The following is a 27,649-nucleotide window of genomic DNA, read 5'->3' as shown; positions in this document are numbered from 1 at the left end:
TTAAAAGAGACTCCTTATGAATGACAAAATACTTCTATCACTCAGGAAATTTCAAGGGTTTTAGGACCTCTGTGCCAAAAATGGGGACTAAGACCAAATATGTATTTCTTATAATAAATCACAGTATCACACCACCTCCAAATTTGTGGCTTGAGACAATGATGTGTTTCTCACGATCCTGTGGGTTAGGAATTTGGGCAGGGTTTGTCTGGTTGGTTCTTCTGCCCTGTGTCGCATCAGTTGGGGTCACTCATTTGTCTGCTTTCAGCTGGTGGCTGGGCTGGGTTAGACAGGGCAACAGGGTTTCAACTCACTGTTCTGACACCTTCAAGGTGGCCTCTCCTAGTAGTGTCTTATCATCCAGGTCTCTCTATATGGTCTTTGTCTCCAGTGGGACATCCTGAATTTCTTTGCAGCCTGGTGGTTGGCTTCCAGGAGTGAAAGTGGGTGCTGTCAGTCCTGGAACTGGCACATCATCACTTCTGCCATATTCTGTGGTCAGAGCAAGTCACAGGGTCAGCCCAGATTCAGGGAGAGAAAAATATGTTCTTATCTCTTGATGGGCAGAGCAGCATGGGAGTAGGGTAGAAGGAATTGATGGAGACTGTCCTTGGAGAGAACCTATCACAGACAGGTAGACTAAATTAGTTGTGGAGAATCCTAACTCTAGCAATGCAGGGAGGTCACTAGCATATGTGTCTGCCATGTGGATGAGAAAGGGTTGGTATGAGGCTCTACATTGAAGACTCCCCTTTTTCTTTTCTCAGGTGTGTTGATGTCATATTTCATGTTTGACAAAGGGGTATGCACAGACACGACAGAGTATGTTCAATCACATTCTTTGTTGACTGTTTTTTGAGATTTATGTTCTATCCTGGTTGCCGTACAAAAGTAAATTACTGTGGCATCTATCCCTATTTCCTAATAGGTAATTTTTCTTATTTGGATGGAGTTGGTAGGTTTGTAGGGTAAACATATAGTAGCTGAATTTCATGATATAGTCTTATTTGGCACTTTATCAAATTCAGAGTTATTTCTGGTCAAAGGTTTTGAAGTCCCCTTTTCTCGCAAAAACTATGTAAATAAGTTGCTGTAAAGGAAGGAATGAGAATTTTTTTCATTTTTCCTCAACATCATTTTTTTTTTTCTGGCCGCACCGTGGGGCTTGTGGGATCTTAGATCTCCCACCAGGGATTGAACCCGTGCCCTTGGCAGTGAAAGCGCAGGGTCCTAACCACTGGACTGCCAGGGAATTCCCCTCAGCATCATTCTTTAATTTCTTGACCTTTGAGGAAATGAACATTAAAAATAGAAAGCAAGCTGATTTCCAGTTGATATGGTAAGACAGTGAAATGTTGATTGAGGGCCTAATACATGTGAGACTAGTACGTGAAATAGGAGAGAGACCACATAGGAGGTTTTATCTCAGGCATTAGGGAGTTTTCTGTTGTAATGAAGTATGTAGACTCTGGAGCCAGACTGCCTGGGTTTGGATTCTGAATCCAGCACCGACAGTGTGACTTGTTCTCTTAGGGCCTCATGTACCTGAGGATTGTAAATGAGTTATTTTATGTAAAGTGCTAAGAACAGTGGGAATGAAAAGGACTATGAAAGTGTTAATTATTATTATTTTAACCATTATCTCGAGATTTTATTATTTTTCTTTTTAAAGGTTACAGTGGTAAGTTTTTTTTTTTTTTTTATATGAAATGGTTTGGAGACCTTTGCAGTGGACAGTCTCATTTTGCCTAGAAGAATTTGTCTTTAATTAGTCTGATTGTTTATAGGACTTTGTGGCCTTCAATATTTTTTTTCTCATTAGATTCTGTAATTCTTCATTATAGAATGAAGGTATTATTTTGGTACAAGCACTGGAATTATATAATAGCAAGCACTTTTCATTTGGTAAGTCTTTTAATCCTTGTGGTAATCCTATCATATACATACTATCTTTTACGATGATGAAACTGGAGTACAGGGAGGTTAAGTAACTATTCCAAGAAACCTTCATGTACCAAGAAACCTTCATGTACCAAGAAAATGACAGAGCCAGGATTCAATCGCCAGTCTGATTTCAGGACCCATATATCACTATACTATACTATCTCTTATTTAGAAATTATGGATAAAAAAATTAAACAAACATTACTTAAAGTTTCTCTATCTAGACTTAAACCACAATTAGCAGTTTGGTATATCCTAGGATATCCTTTAGTACTCCGCATACAGTAGATACACAACTCAGGTAATAGTTGAAGTTTTTATGCTTCCAGGTGTGTTTGCTTTCAGAATTTGTTACCTGTTTACAGTTCTAGATTTGTGATGCTTTGCCCCAAATTCCCTGCTGCCCTCCAAGTTGAGTCTACTCTGGGAGTCAGACAAGAGCTATATAGAGGCAGGGATGGTTGCTGCTGTGGTGCTTACATTTTTGGACTCGGATCATACACGGTGTCATTTGCAGTGTCCTGAAATGCCCTGTAGAAAGTCCTGTTAATGAAAACAAAGCTGCCAATTGTAGAAAACCCTGTGTATTTCCACCCACATGGAGTTTCTGAAGAGTACTGGGCCACTTTTAGGCCTCTAATTAAAGGCCTGACATTTTGTAGTTAATTTTCCAGTTGTTGGGAGAACGCTACTTATGCAGGTGATCCTAGGTTTAGTATTTAAAGGATTTCTTTTTTCTTTTAAAGAGTTAACCCTCAGGACTTCCCTGGCGGTCTAGCAGTTAAGACTCCGTGCTTCTAGTGTCGGGGGAGCGGGTTTGATCCCTGGTTGGGGAACTAAGATCCCACATGCCATGTAGCGCGGCCAAAAAAGAAAAAACAAAAACAACAAAAAAAGAGTTAACCTTGGGTTGAATCCTGTATGTTCTTTTGGGATATATGTTGGTATTACATGGCTGATTTGACTCTTAGACTTTGCCTACATGGGCATAGTGAAGTGAAGAGAGATGCAGTTACTCAAATGAGATCATTGGACTGCATTTTAACAGTGCTTCCAGGCCTAATAACTTTCTGATTCACCCCCCTGGAATGCTATTGATAGGGAGGATTTGGGGTGTGAATTATTAGCCAGGTTTTGCAGATACAGCTCTAAGTTGTTGGTTCTGTTTTTTAATTCACTTTTTATGTAGAGGTAGCCCAAATCTCATTTAATTATTTTTGCCACACAAATGAGTACAATGCTTTCCCTGAGTACTTTTTATTTTGTTGTCTGGTAACAGCCTTTGAAATGTTTCTTAGGAATCTGCTACCCTTGGGAATCGTGGCATCTCAGGTCTCAGAGGTTTTAGTTGGCCATGTTGTTTGGTGAGGGAAACCATGGTGAACCCCAAAGAGGATTCAATAGTAATGACAACAGTAACAGCAGTGGTCTTAATGCTCCGCCACACTTTTCTTATTGGAGCCTCACAACAACTTGAGGCAGATATTGCAATTCCTATTTACAGAGGGGGCAAAAAAGTCTCAAAGATGTTAAATAACTTGTCTAAAGTCATATTGCTTGAAGGTGGAGTGAAATTGCTAGCAAAGGGTGATCAAATTGCAAGGAGGACCTGTAAGTCTGACTTCAGTTTCCGCTGTGCATAATCTCTAGGTGACTTTTATTAGTGCTCGTTAAATATAATTTTGTCCTACAGTTAAGCAGAGAAAACCTTTCAAGGTGGTTATCCTCCCATCTTTTTAGAGTGATCATCATGTTATGGGGGGGGTGGTTAGAAATGGAGTGGAATAACAAATAATATTTGTGTTATGTACATATCCCAGTTGTGCCCTTTTGGTTGTACGTGCACAAGGCTTTTGGTGATTGAGAATTGATTCCGGGGGCCTGTGTAATGGTATCACAAAGACTCTTCTTGGCACCCTTTGTCCCAATCTGGTTTAAGGGACAGATTGGGAAACTTGTTTCTTCCTCCTTTTTAAAAAGAGGAATGAAAAACACACTTGACTGGTACTTCCTCCTCAGCAACAGGCCTGCCTGACTGCAGTTTGATTTAGCTCCTTTTGTTCTTTATGGAGAACAAAGTAAAATTTCTTCTCAGGTGGCTGTAAGGAGTGTATCAGGAGAAGGCCCCTTATCCTTTTAAAGAAACTGAGCAAATATTTTTTTTTTCAGACAAAAGAGAGACTCTGCAGTTGTTTTAGTTCCTTTGACTTCTTGCCATCAGTCAGACTTTCTCTTGTTTGAACTGTTGGTGTGTCGAGGTCTCTGGGAATTGGTAGACAAGCTCTTCAGTAATCCTGAGCTTTAGTTTTTGAGTTTTCTTGATAACTGGTATTTGTAGCAGCTCTTCCCTCGTCCTTCTGATTCCTGTAGGAACTTCAGACTGCATCACAGTTTTCTGAATCATCCAGTGTTTGTGACCTATATTTTCTTCCTCTTGAGTTACACGAGGTCAGAAGGTCAGACTTTTTTTAGGAATTGGACTGCTGCTGTGTTCACCACATGTTATAAGATTATAAATGGTTTAAATATATTTCTCTGAAAGTACTTTTAATGTTGCACTATAGGGCAAGGAACCCTCAAAACTCATTTCTGCCGAACTTCTCTATATTAGGTAAAAGAATGATTGGCTCTAAAAAAATTATAGGCTCAGTTAAGGGTTAAGGTGAATGGATGGTAACTGTATTTCTGCCACCTTCCTGGTTAGTAATTATTCAGCTTTGTGGCAGTTTCACTTCCAGACTTTTGGTCTTAAACCTTGAGTTGTCAGGGTCACCAGGGAGATTCTTTCTTTCCAGTTAGTTCATCCTTAGTTTATGCAGGAGGTTGGCCCGCACTGTGTTGACATATTCAGTGTGTACATAGTATTTATATTGTAGGCTACTGGGGGATGGGAGCTGTACTACAAGGATACAGGCTAGAGTGTTCCTCAGTCAGTCCTTAGGGAACTTTGTGGTGTATGCGACTAGGAACTTGGAATTATGTTTTTCTGTAGAATCTTTCTGACTTTTTAAATTTTAATATTCCAGGGAGAAAACTCATTTCAGCACAGGCGATAAATATTTTTCCTTCTGTATTTGGATGCGTCTAGTTATGTACTTTTTAGATTGCAGCCTTTCATGAAGTGTAAAGAGCTGATTATTGTTTGACTTTTTACAATAAGCATTTATTACTTTTTAAGTTTAAACAATGAAAAGAACGCTGCCTTTTCTGATGATTGTCACCTATAATCCTGCCACCCAAAGAGAACCATGGTTAATACTTTTTATATTTCTCTTCTATCGTTGTTTTTATGATTTTTAAAAATTTATTTATTTATTTATTTATTTTTGGCTGCATTGGGTCTTCATTGCTGCACGCGGGCTTTCTCTAGTTGCGGTGAGCGGGTGCTACTCTTCGTTGCGGTGTGCGGACTTCTCATTGCGGTGGCATCTCTTGTCGCGGAGCACGGGCTCTAGGCGCACGGGCTTCAGTAGTTGTGTCATGCGGGCTCAGTAGTTGTGGCTCACGGACTCTAGAGCGCAGACTCAGTAGTTGTGACACACAGGCTTGGTTGCTCCGCGGCATGTGGGATTTTCCCGGACCAGGGCTTGAACCCGTGTCCCCTGCATTGGCAGGTGGATTCTTAATCACTGGGCCACCAGGGAAGTGCCTCTATCATTATTCTTAAAGATTTAAAAAAAAATAAAATTGGGATCATACTCTATATATAATTTTCTGTTCTGCTTTTTTCACTTAACATGTATTTTTTTCACATTATTAAATATTTTAAAAATAAATTTTGAATAGGTAATTTCAAAAATTAAAATGACATAAAACAAAAACACTGAGAAGTCTAGCTTCTATTTTTGTCTCCATTTACCTTGTCCCTTCAGTCCCTAATAAGTGACCATTAACTTTTTCTCTTTTTCAAAAGTTAGCCTTACTATATATGTTGTTTTGCTCCTTGCTTTTTCCTCCTCTGAACAATGTATCTTGGAGATCTCTTGCTATCAGTACCCAGAGAATCTTCCTTACCGTAGATTAGTCATTTAGTCCCCTTTAGAGACTTGGGTTGTGCCCAATTTTTGCTATTACAAACTATAAGAAGTAGTAATTAAAGGGAAAAAAATTAAGCATTTACTCTGCTTCAGTTATTTTATTATTATTATTTTTTTAAAGGACCTTTTGGGCCCCTAAGCTTTTTTTTTAATTTTTTTTTAATTTATTTTTTATTTTTGGCTGTGTTGGATCTTCGTTTCTGTGCGAGGGCTTTCCCTAGTTGCGGTGAGCGAGGGCCACTCTTCATCGTGGTGCGCGGGCCTCTCACTATCGCGGCCTCTCTTGTTGCGGAGCACAGGCTCCAGACGTGCAGGCTCAGTAGTTGTGGCTCACGGGCCCAGTTGCTCCGCGGCATGTGGAATCTTCCTAGACCAGGGCTCGAACTTGTGTCCCCTGCATTGGCAGGCAGACTCTCAACCACTGCGCCACCAGGGAAACCCTCTGCTTCAGTTATTAAGGGAAAGTTCTTTATAGAAGAATGCCAGCTAATAAATGTAGAAATAATGATGGAGTTGGAAAATCAACGTATTCCAGCCCCCAAATGAAATAATTTAAAAAGGAATCATCAGTGACTGCTAAACGATTAAGCAAAAGGTTGAAGAGGAACAGCATATTCACATGGTGCCAAATGTTAGCCACAGATCAGTAGTTGTAAAGGGGGAAATATACCTTTATAAAGAGAGCTCTGGCTGTTACAGACTCAACCAAGTGATCATGTTTTGCCAGATGATCATGTAATTTACCAAGTCTTACTAAATGGAACAGTCTGAGAATATGATGTGCTGCATCATGAGATGAGGTACGTAGGTAGTAGCATCACCTGAGAGGCATTTTTGCTTAAGCCTCTTAACCTAAATCTAGTCAGTGTTTACAGGAAGTATTAGGGATAGAGATGCAAGCTAAATGGCACTGTGAGGAAATAACCAGACAAAACTAGGATGTAACTGTCAACTGCAAGTCAACAAGTCAACTCTCCTGTTCTTTTTAAAAAGCTTGTGTTGTAAACAAACAAACAAGCATAAACAGAACCAACCAAAATAAAACTTGGAGGCCATTCTAGAGTAAAAGAGACTAAAGAGACATAACATCCAAATTTGTTGCTTGAGCCTTGATTGGGTTCTGGATTTTTTTTTAGACACTTTTTGGTGTATTTGGTGTATTAAAGGCACAAATGACAAGGGGTGTGATAATGGTATTGTGGTTATGAAGTTAAATGTCTTCATTCTTAGATGCACAGTGAGGTATATAGGATTAGAGTATCTCAATGCCTGCTGAAATGGTTCACAGGAAAATTAAAACAACCCTTATATATCTCTATCCATGGAGATAAATGAGGCAAATTTGACAATATATTAGCAATTCTTGAGTCTAAGTGGTGAGTAGTTGGTATTTATTCTACTGTTTTCAACTTTTCTGTATATTTGAATTTTTTCAAAATATAGTTGAAGAAACAGTGTTGCAATGAATGAGGTTTATATACGTATTCTTTTCAAATGCCATTTCATTGGGCTGCATATTCCATTGTTTGGAGGGACCACAATTCTTTAATTGTTGCACATGTGTATACTTTGCTGCTAGTTGACATTTTAGTAGAATTTATGTTTATTTTATGACAGTTTTATACCGTTAAGGCTTGCAGTGGATGAGAAAAAGGAATTGAAATTTTTTCTTTTCTTTCCTCCTCTGTCCTCTATTCTGGAACTTGAGTGGGGAAGAGAAAAAGAGAATGAGAAAGGTACCTCGAAGGGGTTCTGTGCACTTGCTTTTAGGTAGGAGATAGAATTGAAGCTGCTGCATAAGAACCATACCTTAAGTAATAGCCTTTTAAAATCGGTTACTTGTCCTTTAGTTTGGAGGCTGCCCAAGTGATAAGGAGGACTACCAGCAACTAGGGAAGCAGCTTGGCACAGAGCGGGGAGTGCAGATTTTTTTTTTTTTTTTGGCCGTGCTATGTGCCATGCAGGATTTTAGTTCCTGGACCAGTGATTGACCCTGTGACCCCTGCATGGGAAGCACGGAGTCCTAACCACTGGACGGCCAGGGAAGTCCCCAGAGTGCAGGTATTGTGTTGTGATTTGTTTTGTTTTTGACAGGGTTTTAGACCTTTTGGTTAGTAAAAAAGTTCTTACTGCCTGATAAAAAGAATAACTCCTTTAGACAATGGTCTGTTCTTTAGATATAAGGCTGAGCTATGGAGGATATGGGAGGAATTTAAGGATGAAATATTCTTGGAAGAAAAGTTCTGGGAGAAGGGTCTTTTCTGAGAAGGTGTCATTAAATATGAAAAGAACAGTACTTTCCTCTTTGAGCTAGAATCGTATTTGCAGTGGGAACCTTCTCTGACTGCAGAATAGATGTTCTTTGACGTTAATGTCTATACCTTAGATTTCCATGAAGGCAACTTACAAGGACCTGAATGGCCTCATTTTAGCTGCTTCAGCGTGTAGAGCTATTGCTCACTCCTTCTCTTCCCGGGCCTGGTGTGACAGTGGCTACTGAGGACCATGAAGGTTGTTCCAGAGAAGAATGCTGTCCGGATACTCTGGGGGCGAGAACGGGGCACTCGGACCTTTGGAGCTCAGCGACTTCTGCAGGAGCTGGTGGAAGATAAAACCCGGTGGATGAAATGGGAGGGCAAGGTGAGAAAAATGGGTGTTTTTCACATAGGAGTTGTAGTGGTGACGGTAGAATGGGGCCTTAGAATGGGTTAATGACATAGAGTTGGGGTACAATTTATTTTGTGTAGGAGAATTGATATATCTAACTTGTTTTTTTGTGGGGGGGAGGTTTTAATAAATTTGGAAGTATAATGGGCTAGAAATATCATTTTTCTTTAGAGCTAGATATTTTTCCTGAAGGTAATTTAGATTTATCTCTCTCAATTTGTAGCTTGATCATTGTCTCCAGTTTTTAAGCTTACACTGTAAATACTAGTCTAGAATGGTTTGGTGCTTTTGAGATAGAGTGAGCCATAGTTTATAAATAATGTATTTTAACTTTTGTTTGTTTGTTTCTCAGAGAGTAGAACTGCCGGATAGTCCACGCTCTACCTTTTTACTGGCCTTCAGCCCAGACAGGTACCTAGTCCTTACCTAAACTTTACCTGAGACTTGTGACAGCATTGCTTTCTCTGTATTTGGCCTAGCTTGATCTTCCAAGTCAAATCCCTAAAGGCTCTTTGAAGCACTGAATGAACAGAGCTTTGCCAGTGTTATCAGAAAGGGAAAGAAAGTAGATGAGCAGTGCTAACCATAAAAATAATGGGAATAAGCAAAGGAATCTATGAACGTCGAGGATCAAAACTTGGAAAGTTTCTCAATAAGAATCCTTTGCCTGTGTGATATAGGCCACCAATAGTGTGATAGTTTTCCCTGCTGGAAAAAATATTCTCTGAAGGGGTTATGTGTCATCTGGGGACAGAATGGAGAAACCAAAAGCTTTTAAAGATGAGAATGTTTCTGTTGTTTGTAATGCCCAAGGCGTAGTTTTTTTCATGTTGGGATGGGGAATAAGTATCAATTTTCATTTTTTGTCCAAAGCTGATAAAGTTTGTTACCCTCCCACATGCTTCACATTTACTTCCTCCTCTTTGATTCCCTAGGACTCTCTTGGCCTCCACCCATGTAAACCATAATATCTATATCACGGAGGTGAAGACAGGCAAGTGTGTTCACTCGCTGATTGGACACCGCCGCACTCCATGGTGTGTCACTTTTCATCCCACCATCTCAGGCCTTATTGCTTCTGGCTGCCTAGATGGGGAGGTTAGGATTTGGGATTTACACGTAAGTGTTTCCTTTTCTTTGGTATTCTAAATGCAGAGACTTGTTTTCCCTTGGGTTCTTAACGCTGGAGGAGAGACTAGCCAGGTTCTTAGAACTATATCTGAGTACTTACTCAGTAATCATTGCCTACTTACTGATAGGGAGTCTAGCCGACAGCCCTCCATTCTAAGATGAACACCCTATTTAACTGTCTGCCCATTGTGACATAGTACAGGACACTCTAAGACGTCTTCAGGATGGATTTCTCTTGTTTTAGATCAAGGATTGCACTGTATTCTGATCACGATCGTCAAGCAGTGTGCTCCTTGTCCTGGTGACTGGCTAGTGGGTTGTTGTGCGCCATGTCATGCACCAAGCTTGAGTTTTCACAGGCTCCAGAAACAGGAGCTGTGCGGGTGCTCATTGCTTATGGATTGTAGATGACAAAACTGAGCTGACAGTAATGTTTTTCTGATAAAGTTGGTGGTGACACTGCCAGATCACTGGTTTTGTACGTCGTTTTCAGAGGACATACTTAAAGTAGGCCCTACAAGTAGTCGTTTTATGTTAAATGGACCCTTTTTTTTTTTTTGAGACATCTCAGTCTGCTGGCAGCTTGTAACCTAAGAATGTCTGGGATTTGTTCATTCATAGGGTGGCAGTGAAAGCTGGTTCACAGATAGCAACAATGCCATTGCCTCCCTGGCTTTCCACCCTACGGCTCAGCTCCTGCTGATTGCCACTGCCAATGAGATCCACTTCTGGGATTGGAGTCGACGGGAGCCTTTTGCCGTGGTGAAGACAGCTAGTGAGATGGAACGGGTCCGGTGAGTGCTTTGCCCACCGGCGACGTCTGGTGTAGGATTAACATGGCAGAGAGCATTTACCTGTGCTTTCACCTCAGGAGACAGATTATTATCTCCGTATTATCCCTGCTCAGGGCAGGGTGTTATCCCTATGGGTCTTCCTACTTTTTAAGCAGCTGGCTAATCAGCCAGGAAGCAGTTCATATTGTTCATTTCAGCTGTTCCTTATTGGCCTCATCTTCTGGTGTCTGTAGACTATGGCTGTTAGAATCTGTTTTAGGTTCAAAGCTATCCGGTTTGGTATAAAGCCTTTTTTTTTTTTTTTTTATAATCCTGAAAGGTATTCAGGTGGTGGGTAGCTTGGTGGGTAAATTGCTTATCCCTGGTTTTCTGGAAATGGTAAGTGGAGATGTAGATATGTATCCAATCTGCTAGTAGATATTTACATATTTAGCCATCAAAATCAGCGCACATATTGCCTGAATTAAAGTCAATGCATTGTTTTCCTTTGGTCCTCTTGGTATCGCAGTTGGATATTAGCTAATTTTCTAGCCTCAGCTATGTCACTTGATGCTGAGACTATTCCTTGTCACCAGCACTCATGCTTCTTGCCAGTGTAGCTGCTGTGTGAGGGGAGACCTGAACCTGTGGCAGAGTATGGGAGCATTCTCTGCTTTACTATTATGATGGGCTCTTAGACATGAGCAGCTGTGTGCTTAATGTAGCTGCTTCCTGGGATGGAAGCCCAGGTGTTTTTTGAAATTATTTTTGCGATATGTATTCCCTTATTCTGGCAAGTGTGAGGATGTAAGAAGAAGTATTGAGCTTTATTATTTTAATCTGTTTGAAAGTTTTGGAAGTCTGTAACATTAAGTGGATACCTCGGTGATCCCACAGTTGTCAGTAATGATTTCCAGACGTTTTCTCACAGGTGTCCTCTTCTCGGTTAACATAATTTCTCTCTCTGTGTCTCTGTCCCTTTCTTCTGTGCTTTCAGTCTGGTGAGATTTGATCCTCTTGGACACTACTTACTCACAGCAATTGTTAACCCCTCTAATCAGCAGGTAAGTTAGCCAGCAGTTCCAACTCTGTCTAAACTGTGGGTTATTTTCTCAACTAGTGCTCTAATTCTGATTATATTGGACTTCAGTTTTCAATGTCCAAGTGTTTCTTTCCAGTCAAGATTAAAAACTAGCTTCAGACTGTATTCAGAGTTATAGCCATATCGTGACGGGGGGAGTCCATTCTGAAACCCCTGAGTGATGGTCCCAGTAGAAGTAACCAGGCTGTGTTGGATAACTTGTCATTCATGTGCCTCTGGCTGGTTGACATTTTGCTTCCCCTTACTGCCTCCATGTCTGGAAATGCCTTTTGTAACAGAGTTGGTTTGCCAGCTGTACTCGTTCAGAAGTGTTGCTAATTGGAAGTGAATAATTTAATACCATATGATGATTCTGAATCTGGAACCAGTTAATTCTCAGTACTTCAAGGATGGAGTTGTTGCCTCTCTAGAAAGGTTTTCCTTGGATGATTATCAGTAGTTTTTTCTTGATCTACCTGCAAGTTCTACCTAACTGCCTGGCTCTGCCCCCGCCCCACCTTGGTCCACGTTGCAGGGTGATGACGAACCAGAGATCCCCATAGACGGAACAGAATTATCGCATTACCGTCAGCGTGCCCTCCTGCAGTCACAGCCAGTGCGCCGGACGCCTCTCCTCCACAATTTCCTGCACATGCTGTCCTCCCGCTCCTCTGGCATCCAGGTGGGAGAGCAAAGCACAGTGCAAGATTCTGCCACCCCCTCACCCCCACCGCCTCCCCCTCAGCCCTCCACGGAGCGTCCCAGGACTTCCGCTTACATCCGGCTCCGACAGCGGGTCAGTTACCCCACAGCCGAGTGCTGCCAGCACCTTGGGATCCTGTGCCTTTGCAGCCGCTGCTCTGGCACTCGAGTTCCTTCCCTCTTGCCACACCAGGACAGTGTCCCCCCTGCTCCTGCCAGGGCTACTACCCCTTCCTTTTCTTTTGTACAGACCGAGCCCTTCCATCCCCCGGAGCAGGCCTCATCAGTGCAGCAGGACCAGGGCCTCCTGAACCGGCCGTCTGCCTTCAGTACAGTCCAGAGCAGCACTGCCGGCAACACGCTCCGCAACCTCAGTCTGGGTCCCACCCGTCGCTCTTTGGGAGGCCCTCTGTCTAGCCACCCTTCTAGGTATCACCGAGAAATCGCTCCTGGGCTGACAGGATCTGAGTGGACCCGGACAGTGCTCAGTCTGAACTCCCGCTCTGAGGCGGAATCCATGCCCCCGCCCAGGACCAGTGCCTCTTCGGTGAGTTTGCTGTCTGTGCTGAGACAGCAGGAAGGTGGCTCTCAAGCATCTGTGTACACTTCAGCCACAGAAGGGAGGGGTTTTCCAGCTTCAGGGTTGGCAGCTGAGTCAGATGGAGGGAATGGCTCCAGCCAAAACAACTCGGGCAGCATTCGCCACGAGCTTCAATGTGACCTGAGACGCTTCTTTTTGGAGTATGACCGGCTTCAGGAGCTGGACCAGAGCCTGAGTGGGGAAGCGCCCCAGGCCCAACAGGCCCAGGAAATGCTCAACAATAACATTGAATCCGAGAGGCCAGGCCCCTCCCACCAGCCCACCCCACACAGCAGCGAGAACAACTCCAACCTGTCGCGTGGCCACCTGAACCGCTGCCGCGCTTGCCACAATCTCCTGACCTTCAACAACGATACCCTGCGCTGGGAAAGAAGCGCACCCAACTACTCCTCTGGCGAAGCCAGCTCCTCCTGGCAGGTCCCCAGTACCTTTGAGGGCATGCCCTCGAGTGGCAGCCAGTTGCCACCTCTCGAGCGGACTGAGGGCCAAACACCGAGCTCCAGCAGGCTGGAGTTGAGCAGCTCTGCTAGCCCGCAGGAGGAGAGGACTGTGGGGGTGGCCTTCAACCAGGAGACAGGCCACTGGGAACGAATTTACACCCAGTCCAGCAGATCTGGAACTGTGTCGCAGGAGGCCTTACATCAGGATATGGCTGAGGAAAGCTCCGAGGAAGATTCACTCAGGAGGTGAGCAGATGCTTTCCTGTCTTCTCCTGTATCCCTTACTTTCCTCCTGATATCTCTTCCTTCAGTCCTGTGGGTGTTGTGGCTGGATCTGGAGCGTCTGGGATCCATGCATCATGCATCTGGTTCTGATCTCCCTAGCTTCCATTGCATCTTCTTGGAAAATCTTGCTGTAGTGGCGGAAAGAGGATAAGGCCTGGCAGTGTGAGTCAGGTGACTGCTTGCTCCTTTTCTGGCTAAGCTCATGTGACGTTTAGCCTTGGAGGAGACTTGTAGATGAGGTTAGAGAGGCATGAGGAGGTAAAACCGTTGACTTCCTCTGCTCTGCTTTTTGGCCTTCTCCAAGGATTGTATGTGCAGGACTGGTTATTGTGAAACAACAAAATGTCCCAGAGAGACTAGGAAAAAGTAGTAAAAGAGAACCCTGCTTGGGACAGATTAGTGTATTGGGTCTTTGATTGTGTTGCTTTGGACAAATTCTTAAACCATATCTTCTGGAACATTGCAACTTGACAGAAGGAAAAGAAAATAGTACGTATATATGTCAAGGAAAATTTTTTTTTTTAGAGGTATATATTTTTTGGACAGCAAGTTAGTTGCTTAATTAAGATTCTTTGAGTAGATCTTCCAGATGGACATTCACCTCGAGGTGGAGAAGAAGAAATTCATAGAAGGAAGGCCTCTCCGTACTTGGATTGGCATCCCAGGCAACTCTTTCATGGAAGAAACAGAGTGGGTGTAGTTGATCGCCCACCACATGTTCCGTGTATGGCTGTGTGCGCATCTATCTTGATTTATTAGGGACTTCTTTCTGTAATTCTGTAAAGGTCAAATCTAGCATAATCACCAACTCCCAGAATATGCCTGTTGGATCCAAACAGCATATTGCTCTGCATTGCATCCTCTGTTGAAGCATCTGAAATTTCTCTGACATAAGCTTCTAGCAAGGGTGGGAATATGGATTGTGCACATAATGTACTTGTTATTTTGGGAGAATGCTTTAGAGAGTTACCCAGTTAATAAGTATTTGTTGAATTATATTTTTTTTCTAGCACTGGGCTAGGCACTGTCAGGAGTACAAAAGAAGTATAATACCTGGTCTTTGCCCACTGGCAGTATACAGTGTTGTTGTAGAGGCAAGACTTATTTACATGTAATTACATAAAAAATGTAAAGGAGCCGAATGCTTCATTGTATGGGACTGAGATTAAATGTAGTCTAATTTCAGAGAAAGGGAAGGATCATCAAAGAAGGCTTTACAAGAAAGAATAAGTCTTGAAAGATGGGTAGGATTTGGAAAGGGAAAGACCTTTTTATTTTGGGGGTATAGCACATGCTAAGGGAGGAAAGGGCATGATGAATTCAGGATAGTAAGAAGTTACTTAAGGGCGGTAACGTGAACACAGGGAGACTTGGTCAGATATGAAAGATAGACGAGGTAGCTGAGATTGTTACTCTGCCCGTTTGATTGAGGCCAGTTCTGGATTAACATCTAAATTCCCAGCTTTGGAATACTTTGCCTTGCATAATGACCCATATCAGGAGCCTGAGACTCTGTTCTTCCTTTTTGTCAAGAGAGGTGAGACAGTAGCAAGCATAGTGCCTGACATATAGTAGGCATTCAAAAAGTTTATTAAAGGTAGCCATAAAGGACTGTCTTCAGTTATTGCTCTAAAAGCCTACCAGTGCCTGTTTCACTAGCATCAGTGGGTTTGTGGTCAGCCTCTGTCCGTTCTGTTCTAGCAGGACCTCTTCATGGGTTGCTGTTCTGAGAAATACCTGAGTTGTTTAAAACAAACTCTGTTGTTTGATAATAATTAGAGATACCAATTACTGAGAGCCTACTACTGTGTTCTAGCTTTGCCTTAATTATTTCTAATTTCCACAGTAACTCTGTGCAAGGCAGGTATGAAGTTTCCCATCTTCCAGTTGAGGAAAGAGTGGCTCAGAGAAGTCAAGTTTCTTGTTAAAGGTCACACAGTAGGTTGCTGAGTGGGGATTTGAACTCCAGTGTGCATGACTAAAGATTTTTCTAGGCTGCCCTCCATGGTGTATTTTTTTCTTTTTTTTTTTTAAATTAATTAATTTTTGGCTGCGTTGGGTCTTTGTTGCTGCGTGTGGGCTTTCTCTAGTTGAGGCAAGGGGGGGCTACTCTTCGTTGTGGCGCACGGGCTTCTCATTGTGGTGGCTTCTCGTTGCAGAGCACGGGCTCTAGGCGCGTGGGCTTCAGTAGTTGTGGCATGCGGGCTCAGTAGTCGTGGCACACGGGCTTAGTTGCTCTGTGGCATGTGGGATCTTCCCGGACCAGGGCTTGAACCTGTGTCCCCTGCATTGGCACGTGGATTCTTAACCACTGTGCCACCAGGGAAGTCCCCGTGGTGTATTTCTTAAAGTGATAATCTCATTTTTAGGTGAACCATTTTTATGTTTTTCTTTTCTTTTAACTTTTTGTTATGGAAATCTTCAAACATATAAAAATTAAAAGAAAAGTAGTGTAAATGAACTCCCATATACCTATCACCTGGCTTCAAAAATTTTCAGCACTCATCTGTATCCCTTACCCACTCCCACCCACCCAGACATCATATAATTTTGTCTGAAAATACTCCAGTATGTTTCTCTAGAGCAATTCTGTCTAATAAAATGTTCTGTATCTGTGCCATCTAGTATAGTAGCTACCAGCCGCATGTGGCTATTGAGCATTTGAAATGTGGCTAGTGTGATCTGAGGAACTACATTTAAATTTTAACTAATTTAAATGTAGATAGCCACGTGTGACTAATATATTAATAGTCACTTCTTAATAAAGTAGGCCACTTAAAACCCAGAAACTATTAAGGATCTATCAGAATTTTTTGTAGGCAAAAAGTAGTATGTGTTTGTGGTTTAAATAAAAAAGTTCAAGCATTTAGAAATGTTATGTTGTAGAAAATGAAGTCCCTTGTCATCTTGCTGTAAACAATTATATATATATATACACACACACACACGTTTTTAAAATTTTAAAATATACAAATGCACAGTGCTCATTGTAAAATAGTATATTAATCCAGTGGTTACATTATTTATGGAGTTGCTTTTCAGATGAGCTTGAATGAGGTGTACCACAAGGGTTTACAGCCTACTCAAAAATGAGGTATCTTGTAAAATATTCTAAGTGCACACCCATTAAAGAAGGGCCACCACTTCCTCATAAACTGAGGGGCTGCATTCTGGTATAAATCATTAATATATACTTGTGTTAATCGGCATCTTCTACCACCTTCTGAAGGTCCAGTGTTCTCTGGCTGATGAGCGGCCTTGCTTGGATTTCCCCAGCAGGTGTCACTGTTGGGCTAGGCTGGCAGGGAAGAGAAGGTGTCCTTACTGTGTGTGTGCATGTCTACTTGAAGGGAGGGGGTTTATTCTTCAGCCTTGTAGTAGGAGATGGACTAAGGAGGCATGTTTTGATCCTTGGTGTTGCTGATATAATCTATAGTGTTTTCAGATAGTGAGAATATGAAACAAAAGTGTGTATTTCAGTGTAGCTCCATGTTGCTGAACAGTGATGCACGGTTTATCTCCTTTTGCCTCTGGGCAGTGGAAGGTGACTGTCTCTATATAGTCTGACTCCAGGTTACAGTTTATAACTTGGATGGCAGGCCCTTTGCTTCACCATGAGAAGCTTCTTTTGGGGTCTGATAGCCCAGGACTTAGCAGGAGAAAATGAGGGTGTTGGGGCTTCTTGCAGCAGGGTTCCTGTGGCCTTGAAAGGGTGGTATTAGGGAAAAAAAGAAAATTATTTAAATGGCATCTTAAAACTGGAGAAAACCTAGAGTTTATTTAGTCCAGTGTCTGTCTGTCTCTGTCTCTTTTTCTAATCGATGAGAAAACTTAGATGCAGAGAGGGGAAGTGACTTTTTAAAGAGGTGCTTGTAGCAAAGATGGGAGTCAAACTCCTGGATCCTAAAGAGGGCACTCTTTCCTCCTCTTCATTTGAAATTAGTGCTTTCACACATCAGTTTTCTCTGTCAAAACTTCGGTTGCGGGGCTTCCCTGGTGGCGCAGTGGTTGGGGGTCTGCCTGCCGGTGCAGGGGACGCAGGTTCGAGCCCTGGTCTGGGAAGATCCCACATGCCGCGGAGCGGCTGGGCCCGTGGGCCGCAATTGCTGAGCCTGCGCGTCTGGAGCCTGTGCTCCGCAACAAGAGAGGCCGCGATAGTGAGAGGCCCGCGCGCCGCGATGAAGAGTGGCCCCCACTCGCCGCAGCTGGAGAAAGCCCTCGCACAGGGACGAAGACCCAACACAGCCATAAATAAATGAATGAATGAATGAATGAATGAATGAATGAATAATAAACAAACAAACAAACTTCTATTGCTCCTGTAGATCACTGCCTGAGGGGACTCTTCAGTTGACTTTCTTTGTAAAAATTGGAGCTCTGATAGATCATTTGTAATTATTGTCACTGGGTAAATGTAATCAACATGATGTTTCTAGGGATACAGGAGAAACACTGTTTTAGTTATTTGCCATAGAACCGCATTGATTAGTCCTTTTATTTATTATCATTTAAAAAAATTTTTTTTGGTTGCACCGCGAGGCATGTGGGATCTTAGTTCCCCGACTAGGGCTCGAACCCGCACCCCTTGCATTGGAAACACGGAGTCTTAAATACTGGACCACCAGGGAAGTCCTGATTAGTCCTTTTAAAGTGATCCCAGTTAGGGAAGTTCACTGTTAAAATCTCAACAATTGGGGAATCAAATTTGGGCTAAATCTTCCCTAACTAAAATTGTTACTGCATTTCTTCTCCAGATAGGTAACAAGGCCTTGTGTCTGAAGTATTTACTAAGATCAAGTGTGTTCTGAGAACAGACGGCTCTTGATCTGTACTTTTCCCTTATGATAGGTGAAGATTGGGGAAGACATTCATGGTTACAAGCATAAAATTTGACCCAGAACCTCGAAAGTTAGAATTGAAAGCCCTCATTAGGTTTCTATGTTTTTTTTTTTTTAATTATTTAATTTTGGCTGCGTGGGTCTTCGTTGCTGCACGCTGGCTTTCTCTAGTTGCGGCAGGTGGGGGCAACTCTTCGTTGCCATGCGGGGGCTTCTCATTGCCATGGCTTCTTGTTGCGGAGCATGGGCTCTAGGTGTGTGGGCTTCAGTAGTTGTGGCATGCGGGCTCAGTAGTTGTGGCTCGTGGGCTCTAGAGTGCAGGCTCAGTAGTTGTGGCCCACGGGCTTAGTTAGTCCGCGACATGTGGGATCTTCCCGGACCGGGGCTCAAACCTATGTCCCCTGAGTTGGCAGACGGATTCTTAACCACTGTGCCACCAGGGAAGTTCCGAGATTTCTGTGTTTTTTTAAGACTTTTGTGAGGGAATTGCTTTGTTGGAGCAGCCTGAAACCTCTTGAGGCTTCATGGGCCAACTAACTTGCTTGAGCCCTCAATCCCTCAGCTCTAGTCACGTGGGGATTCTCCCTGGAGCTACAGCAGAACATTGCTGATGGAGGGAAATGCATGAATGACTATGTCCATGGGGCTAGTCGCAGGTCCACAAGAGGGAGAAGGCAAAGTAGAAATTAGGAAAGTACCGGTCTTCTCAGCACGATCGTAATATAGACGAGGTTCTATCTCAACTAGTTCTTCTGTGCCACTGACCTGAGTCTACAGGATTTTATATATCTAAAATCGCTCCCTGTTTCTTTGGATGGGGAGTAGACTCAGCTTATTATTCAAAACCTAACACAGTGGTCCCCTTTTCCTTTGGGAAACCTTCTCTGATTGCCCCAAATGATCACTTTCTCTTCTTTGCTGTTTGTGTGCTACATATAGATACTTCCTTGTAGTATTGCGCCCATGACAGAGAAATAGTTGTTTCTCTTTTTGACAGTGAGCACCCTGAAGGCAGTGATTGTGTCTGTATCCCTACTGTACCTAGAATACTACCTGGCACATAGTAGGTGCTCAATAAATGTTAGTTATATTGAACAAATGGAATTGAAATTACATCCTCTATGATTCAGTATGCAGTGTATATCCTTTTTGACTTCCTTAGTAAAAGAGAAAAAAAATCATTATATCACATCCTTAGTCTTCTAGAGAGTTTTTGGCTCAATGAGTACTTGCTGAATAAATGAAGTGGCATAACTAGAGTTGTACATGGTAGACACCTTCTATAACTTGAGCTCAGGTGACCTAAAATTTGTTCTCTGCTGTTTCACCATTGAGCCATGTTTCTAGCTTGTGTATTGGTTTTGCTGAGGGCTGTAATAAGTCTTAATGCACCCAGTCAGCTGTCCTTCATATTGGCTCCCACCGGTGACTCAGGGCCTGCACACTCCTGAGCATCATCTACAGGTTCCTCTTGAGACCGTTTTGTTGGTCTTGGCTTGGCATCTCAGTGATTTTAATATCTCTGGCAGTCCGTGCTTCTGTTTTGTTTTTTTTCTTCTTAAATACTCTCTGCAGTCTCAATGATGGAATACTTGATCTTGATAAAGTTCAAATGAGATGTGAATAAGCCAAATTAGATGTGACGGTTCTGTTTCCCATTGGTGGTTTATGTTTCTTTTAGTTTCTGTGGAAAGCTTTCACTGAACTTGCTTAGAAACAGGATGATTGGGGATTGAGGAAAATAGGTTCTCATCTTTTTTCATTTTGTGGGTCCGAGCATTATTAGAATGAATCTTTTTTTAAAAAATTAATTTATTTAATTTATTTTATTTTTGGCTGCCTTGGGTCTTTGTTGCTGCACGTGGGCTTTCTCTAGTTGCAGGGAGCGGGACTACTCTTCATTGCAGTGTGCTGGCTTCTCATTGCGGTGGCTTTTCTTGTTGCAGAGCACGGACTCTAGGCACGTGGACTTCAGTAGTTGTGGGCGCGGGCTCAGTAGTTGTGGCACGCGGGCTCTAGAGCACAGGCTTAGTAGTTGTGGCGCACGGGCTTAGTTGCTCCGCGGCATGTGGGATCTTCCCGGACCAGGGCTCGAACCCGTGTTTCCTGCATTGACAGGCAGATTCTTAACCACTGTGCCACCAGGGAAGCCCTAGAATGAATCTTTTTTAGATTTGAAATGATTTTAGTTTGTTCCCCCCGCCCCAGGGGGCAGAATCCTTATATTAAGAACGAGTTTTGCTTTACCTCTCTTTATGCCCCCACAAAATTGGTGGACTTGCTGTCTTTTGATATTCAAATTGAAATAAGCCCTTCCTAACTTTTGAGGTTTTACTTGGAAGTTTGGGATTTGAGGACAAAGAATAGGGAGGAATCCTTAACCAAGGGAATTTAATATGTGGATGGACAAATCATGACTTGTTCCTTCTGGGAAAAGAGAGAACCAGGTATTGAGAAATCAGAAAGGAGACAAAGCTGATGGCGGAATTAAGCAGCTTAGTTTTAAGAGTAAGGGAAGCCGGGGGAAGATAAAGCCAGGCCTTAAAGGAGGAAGCTCCTATGAGGGAGCGTGGCTCTTGTTACAACCCTGGGAATTGGGCTGGTGAAATACTTACTCTGATTGATCGATTCATTCATTCATAAGGTTGACAAATATTTACTAAGAACCTACTGTGTACCATATACTACTTAAGTACCAGCAAGAAGTCTCTTATTCTAATGAGAGAAAGAAAATAAACACATAAATAAAATATCTAGTATGCCAGATGGTGTTAAATTCTATGGAGAAAAATATTTGAAAATGTAGGTGTTTCTGGGGTGGAAGTTTGCAGTGTTAAATAGGGTCATCAGAGGAAGTCTGGTAAGGTGACATTGGAGCAGACACCTCTTTCTTCCTTCAAGCAAGTAAGGGAGTAAACTCTGTATACATTGGGGACAAGGGCATTCTAGGCCAGAGAAGGGCAAATGCAAAATCCCTGAAACGCTTGGCTGGAGCACAGTGAAGGATGGAGTGATAGACGAAGTTAGAGAGGTAATGGGGACCAGATTATGCAGGCCTTCTAAGATATTTAAAGGATTTTACATCGTACTCTGAGTGATTTGGGAAGCCTTGGGAAGTGGAGTAGCATGATCTTGTATTTTAAAAGGATCATGTGGCTGCTGATTGACAATAGACTGAAGAGGCTCTGCTAAATAGGGTAAATTAAAGTTAGGCCAACATCACACACTTTTAGATTAATTTGTGTCTTGATTCTGTGGTGAAAACCAGAAGGCGGGAGTCAGTGATTGTGTCAGAATTAGAAGGGCCTTAAATGTTTGGATGAAGAGTTGCCAAACAAATAAAGAAATAAAGCCTCTTGGCAGGCTTATTATCTGCAACAAAGCCACCCCCATCCCCCAACCATGACAGCATGTTATTAAAACTGTGAGGAAGGGAGAGCCTGAAAAATTTGTAGTCAGCAAGGTATCATAAATGGAATTTTGAGATGCCTGTTTTGTCTGCTTACAAAACGAATACAAATTCATTTGTAAAAATTCAAACATAGAAATGTGTGATTTATCTATCTATAGTGAATGTCCTCTGCAGTGCTAACCACTGTTAGCAATTTGTGTGTTAACTTCAGAATTTTTTCTCTCCAAATGAAAGCACTTTTTTTTATTTATAAAAATGGGATCATACTAAATCTACTCTTCCACCGTTTACGTATTTCACTTAATATGTCATGGACATTTTTCCATGTTGATGTGTATAGATCTGCTACATTCTTTTTAACGATGGCATTGTATTCCAACAGTTGGATGCATCATAATTAAACAAGTCCTCTGTTGATAGAATCTGTATTGTTTCTGGTTTTTGTGTGCACAAACAATGCTGTAGCATCTTCGTGTACTTGTGCAGGTGTCTCTAGAGGAGGATGAATTTTCAGAACTACAGTTGCTGGGGCTGAAGAGTATGAACATTGTTAATGGTGAAAATTAATTGTATTCGTTATTACTAATTTAAAATGTATAAAATGATATTTTCTATTTTAGTGAGCATAATTTCATAGATATTCATAATTTCATAGATTAGGACTCCTAATCCTGTGTTTTTTCCCCTCCCATAAGGTCTTACGTTTCTTAGTTGTAAATCCTACCACCGCGTTTTTCAGGAATCTGATCCTCAAGGTTGAGAAGGACTTCTAACATATGCCACCTGGAGGTGTTCATGTACTTTTCTTCTCCAGTAGCCTTGTATGAGGGAGACTTCGTTCCGTCTTTGACATTCACTTACTTACTGGCTTTGGGCCACCTACTCTTCCTGGCCTTGTTAAATGATTGAGAGAGTCCAGATATTTCTTGCCCCATCATAAGGCAGTAACATTTAGATATTTAAGTTATTTGTTTTCGGGGATAGTTAGAAAACCCACTTCTCTCTTTGGCAGTATGAGGGTGAGGGTAGAGTAGAAGAGAGGGTACCATTGCTATTAATCTTTTTCCCCTTCTCTGCTCATCTGCCCAACTAAGTCACTCTGTATTTGAGCCTCTGAATTCTGAGTGTGATCCCTGGTTGTATCCTCTGTTTCAGTGACTAGGACTTTTTCTGTGAAGGGCAAGTTTGTAAATATTTTAGGCTTTGTGTAGGCCATATGGTCTCTGTTGCAAATACTGAACTTTGCCATTGTACCACGAAAGTAGCCATAGACAATAGGTAAGTGAATAAGTATGGCTGTGTGCCAATAAACTTTACTTACGGACACAAATGTGATTTTTATATAATTTTCACGTGTCATGAAATATTCTTCTTTTGATGTTTTTCAGCTATTTAAAAATATAAAAACCATTCTTAGCACATGGGCTATACAAAAACAGGCAGTAGGCCAGATTTGGCCTACAGACCATGGTTTGCCAATCCCTGCTTTATGTGAATATGACTTGGAATGGAAGAGAGTTGGGTACTATAGTAATAAAAGGCATTATGATAAGGAGGGCCCTGGAAGCCGTAGGGAGGGGACGCCTGCATTTGTTGTCTCTCTCTATACTTTGGACTAGATGTCCTGAGTATTGGCTCTTGTAAGATTCTTTGACGGTTAAGAGCAGGCTTAAGTGCATGAAGTTTCTCTGCTTTCCTCTGCTTTCTGCCCTGAAGCAAGGTTTTCTAACCTTGCTGTATATCTGTCTTGGGAATTGTTTGCAAGTGAGGAGGCTTGCCCTGGCGGTAGGGAGGGTGTGAGCCTCCAGGTCCTCCAGGCAGTAATGCTTGACAGGCAGCCCTTCCCCCACTGCAGGTCAAATTAACACCTGTTGGGCTGATCTAAATTATCCCCCAGCATCCCTCTGTCTGGGGCTGAATGGTGTAGAGCAGGCTGTGTGCTTTGTATTTCACTGAGAACGTGAAAATATGTAATCACTTCTGTCAGCTCAGAGTGTTGGAGTGCCACAGGGACTACAGTGGGATCTATGTGTACTGCAAATATATTTGGAGCAATTTCCCATGTACTCATTTTCCCCCCTTCAGATCCCCTTCTCTACTGTTATCTGTTCAGAGTAGTGCTCTAAAGGATGCGTTGGAGGTTTTGCTAAGACAATAACACCAGGTGTATGGGGTTCTGTTTGCAATAATATATTTTGCTTATTGTAACTGGTCCCAGCCTATTAGAGCTGTGCAGGTAGCTTCTCCTCCTCCTCTAGGATTTCTTACATATTTATGGGGAGGAGGAGGATCCAGGACATCATCTGCTCCTTCTTGGAAGCAGTCCTGACAATGTGTTCACATGAGCACATTTGGCTTTAGCAGGTGGGCCTGTTATATTAGCCCAGAGATTGCAAAATAACCTTCAGGTACATTTGTTTGGCCCTCACGATGTCACTAAAAATTTCAGTTTTTTCTACATAAATCCAGATTTCTGGATTCTCTTGAAAAAAAAATTAGATCTGGCTTACATTCCCACGTAATAACAATCAGCAGGAGTTGAGTAGTTGTTGCCCCTTTAGTCAAGGCGTGGACTTTCTTTGTGCCTTAGTCTGCACTGGGCTGACTTCATCCATTTACGTTTCCTGCTTAATCCCAATTTTGTGTTGGTTACCACTGCATTCATTAGCTCAAGAAGGTCTTCTTCCTCTCGGATTGCACGGCCGGCGTGCAAGATGGCGCTGAAGAAAGACACGAAGCCTAAGAAGTCAACCTGGACGTTTAATTTGGACCTTACTCATCCAGTAGAAGATGGAAGTTTTGATTCTGGAAATTTTGGTACCTTCCCTAGTGAATATATAGGGTTTTCTTCCCTAGTGTGGCATTTTTTCTGTTTTAAAATAGGAACAGTTTCTATGGGGAAGGGTTAAAGTGAATGGAAAAACTGGAAATCTTGGGAATGTCGTTCACATTGAACGCTTCAGGAATAAAATCACAGTTGTTTCTGAGAAACAGTTCTCTAAAAGGTATTTGAACTACCTTACCAAGAAATACCTTAAAAAGAACAATCTTCGTGATTGGCTTCGTGTGGTTGCATCTGACAAGGAGACTTACGAACTTCGTTACTTCCAGATTAGTCAAGATGAAGATGGATCCGAGTCTGAGGACTAGATGAAGTCACCACTTTCAGGGCTTTGCTTGCTAATTAAACAAATGAAGCATACAAGAGAAACATCTTGAAATGGACCTTTAGTTTATCAGTGAATAAAAAACATTACTCTGTATGTTAAGCATTCATCTCTTTGATTTAAGTGTATGCTGTTTATATGGTGCTGGCCTTCCTTTAATACTTTTTAAAAAAAATTTTTGTTGGAGTGTGGTTGATTTGCAATGTTGTGTTAGTTTCGGGTGTACAGCAAAGTGAATCAGTTACACACATGCACTCCTTTTTTTTTTTAAGATTCTTTTCCCATATAGGCCATTACAGAGTATTGAGTAGAGTTCCCTGTGCTATACAGCAGGTTCTTATTAGTTATCTGTTTTATGTATAGTAGTATGTACATGTCAGTCCCAGTCTCCCAATTTATCCCCCCCGCCCTTATCCCCTGGTAACCATAAGTTTGTTTTCTACATCTGTTACTCTACTTCCGTTTTGTAAATAAGTTCATTTGTACTCCCCTGTTTTGTTTTTTTTTTTAATACTTTCTGTAAGCAGTATTTAAATAGCCTACAGCTAGTGGAATTTCTTCCAGGATTTCTGAAGTGTACTGCTTTTACAAATGTCCTCGAGTTAAAGTATATAGTGAAAAAATGAAGCACAATTTTGGGTATAACTTTATATAATAAAATATTTAAATTCTAAAAAAAAAAAAAAAAAGTCTTCTTAAGTTCACTACCCCTTGTCTCCACCAGGGGGAGGCACTGGACATGGCAGTACTCTCTCCTCTACCCCACCCATCCTGCCTAATTCACGCATAAAGGGCTCCCCTGCTGGCAGTAGGCTGACATGCTGACAGCCCCCTCACCTGAAAAGCTGCCTGAATTTTTAATAGCAACAATTAATAAACTCCTCCTTTGTTTCCAAAGAGGGAAGGTGGGGGTGCCAAGCTTATTTGCTGGCTGGGACACCGTTTAGTGAGCAGACCTCTGTCATGTCAGGTTATGCAGTATGAAAGTAACCTTCCTTTCATGATGAACTATGTGAAATCTTGGACAAGAATGTCTGCACCTCTCCCTGTGAGCAGAGTGCCTTGGACGGAGGGGTGGGTTTCAGTGAAAAGGCCGATTGATTAGGATGTCACCCGCCAGAAAATTAAAATCAAGTTAGAGCAAGAGTAGAAACTTGTAATAATAAAGGAATCAAAGGCTGAAAGTATGACCTTGTCATAGAAGGAGAATTGCAGCTTGTTAACATTGTGCTCTTTTCCTTTGCTGCATCAGAGAGTATGAGTTTGAATCTTTTTGCCTTTTTTCCTTTTTTCCTCCCCTACACATGTTCATATACGTTTCTCAATTTTCCTCTATCTCCCTGCTGTCTCCTTGGATCACTTCACCTCAGCAAGGTGGCTTTTATCCTTTCCTTTCTTTGTTCTGGTGGCAAATGTAACCTATTTTTGGGGTCTTTTTTCTTACTGTGATAAAAAAAACATAAATTTACCCTCTTAAATTTTAAATGTACAGTGTTGTTAAGTCTATGCACATAGTTGTACAGCAGATCTCTAGAATTTTTTCTCCCTGCAAGAGTGAAATGCTCATTGAACAATTCTCATTTCCCCCTCCCACCATCCCCTGGCAACCATGTTTCAGTTTTCTTTTTCTGTGAGTTTGATTGCTTTAGATCCTCACATAAGTGGAATCATGCAGTATTTGTCTTTTGGTGATTGGCTTATTTCACTTAGCGTAATGTCCTCAAGGTTCATCCATGTTGTAGCATATGACAGGATTTTCTCCTTTTTAAATGCTGAATAATATTCAGTTGTGTATATATACTGCATTTTCTTTATCCATTCATCTGTGGATGGACCTTTAGGTTGCTTCCACATCCTGGCTACGTGAATAATTCTGTAATGGACATGGGTGTTCCAATATCTCTTTAAGATTCTGTTTTCAATTCCCTTGGATATATACTAAGAAGTTGTATTGCTGGGTCATACATTTTTAATTTTTTGAGGAACTTTTATGCTGCTTGTCATAGCAGCTGCACCATTTTACAGTTCTACCAACAGTGTGCAAGGGTTCCAATTTCTCCACATCCTTGCCAACACTGTTATTTTCTGTTTGGGTTTTTTTTGTTTTTTGTTTTTGGAGATTGGCATCTTCGCATGCATGAGATGATATGTCATTGTGGTTTATTTGCATTTCCCTGATGATAAGTGATGTTGAGCATCTTTTCATATGTTTGTTGGCCATTTGTATATATTCTTTGGATAACTGTCTATTCAAGTCCTTTGCCCATGTTTTAATTGGGTTTTTGGTTGTTGTTATTATTAAATTGTAGGAGTTCTTTATATATTCTGGATATTAACCCCTTATCTGATCAATAGCTTACAGACATTTTGTCCTATTCTGTAGATTGCCTTTTTATTCTGTTGTTTCCTTTGCTTAAGTTTTAAAAGTTTGATGCAGTCCCAGTTGTCTATTTTTGTTTTTGTTACCTGTGGGTTTTTTTGTGTAGTATCTAAGAAATCATTGCCTATTCCAATGTTATAAAACTTTTCCCCTATATTTTCTTCTGTGAGTTTTATAGTTTCAGGTCATAT

General features: G+C 41.8%; 1 protein-coding gene across 14 annotated transcripts in view; it reads left to right on the top strand.

Moving 5' to 3' along the window:
- Positions 1–27,649, top strand: part of AMBRA1 (autophagy and beclin 1 regulator 1) — a 180,492-nt gene that overhangs the window by 22,265 nt on the left and 130,578 nt on the right. For 8 of the 14 annotated variants that reach the window (XM_082410735.1, XM_082410734.1, XM_082410738.1 and 5 more), the window contains 6 exons: positions 8,368–8,621; positions 9,001–9,059; positions 9,584–9,767; positions 10,401–10,573; positions 11,550–11,616; positions 12,169–13,622. In XM_082410735.1, coding sequence (XP_082266861.1) covers positions 8,487–8,621; positions 9,001–9,059; positions 9,584–9,767; positions 10,401–10,573; positions 11,550–11,616; positions 12,169–13,622 — 2,072 coding nt within the window. In that variant the 5' untranslated portion in view covers positions 8,368–8,486. Of the gene's footprint in view, positions 1–7,945; positions 8,043–8,367; positions 8,622–9,000; positions 9,060–9,583; positions 9,768–10,400; positions 10,574–11,549; positions 11,617–12,168; positions 13,623–27,649 lie in introns of all 14 variants that reach the window. The other 6 variants (XM_082410727.1, XM_082410728.1, XM_082410729.1 and 3 more) reach the window with 4 other exon arrangements.

This window comes from Balaenoptera physalus (assembly GCF_965194825.1).
Source record: "Balaenoptera physalus genome assembly, chromosome: 10".
NCBI lineage: Eukaryota > Metazoa > Chordata > Mammalia > Artiodactyla > Balaenopteridae > Balaenoptera > Balaenoptera physalus.
Note: the sequence above shows the minus strand (reverse complement) of the source record. Positions and strands in the feature narration are given on the sequence as shown.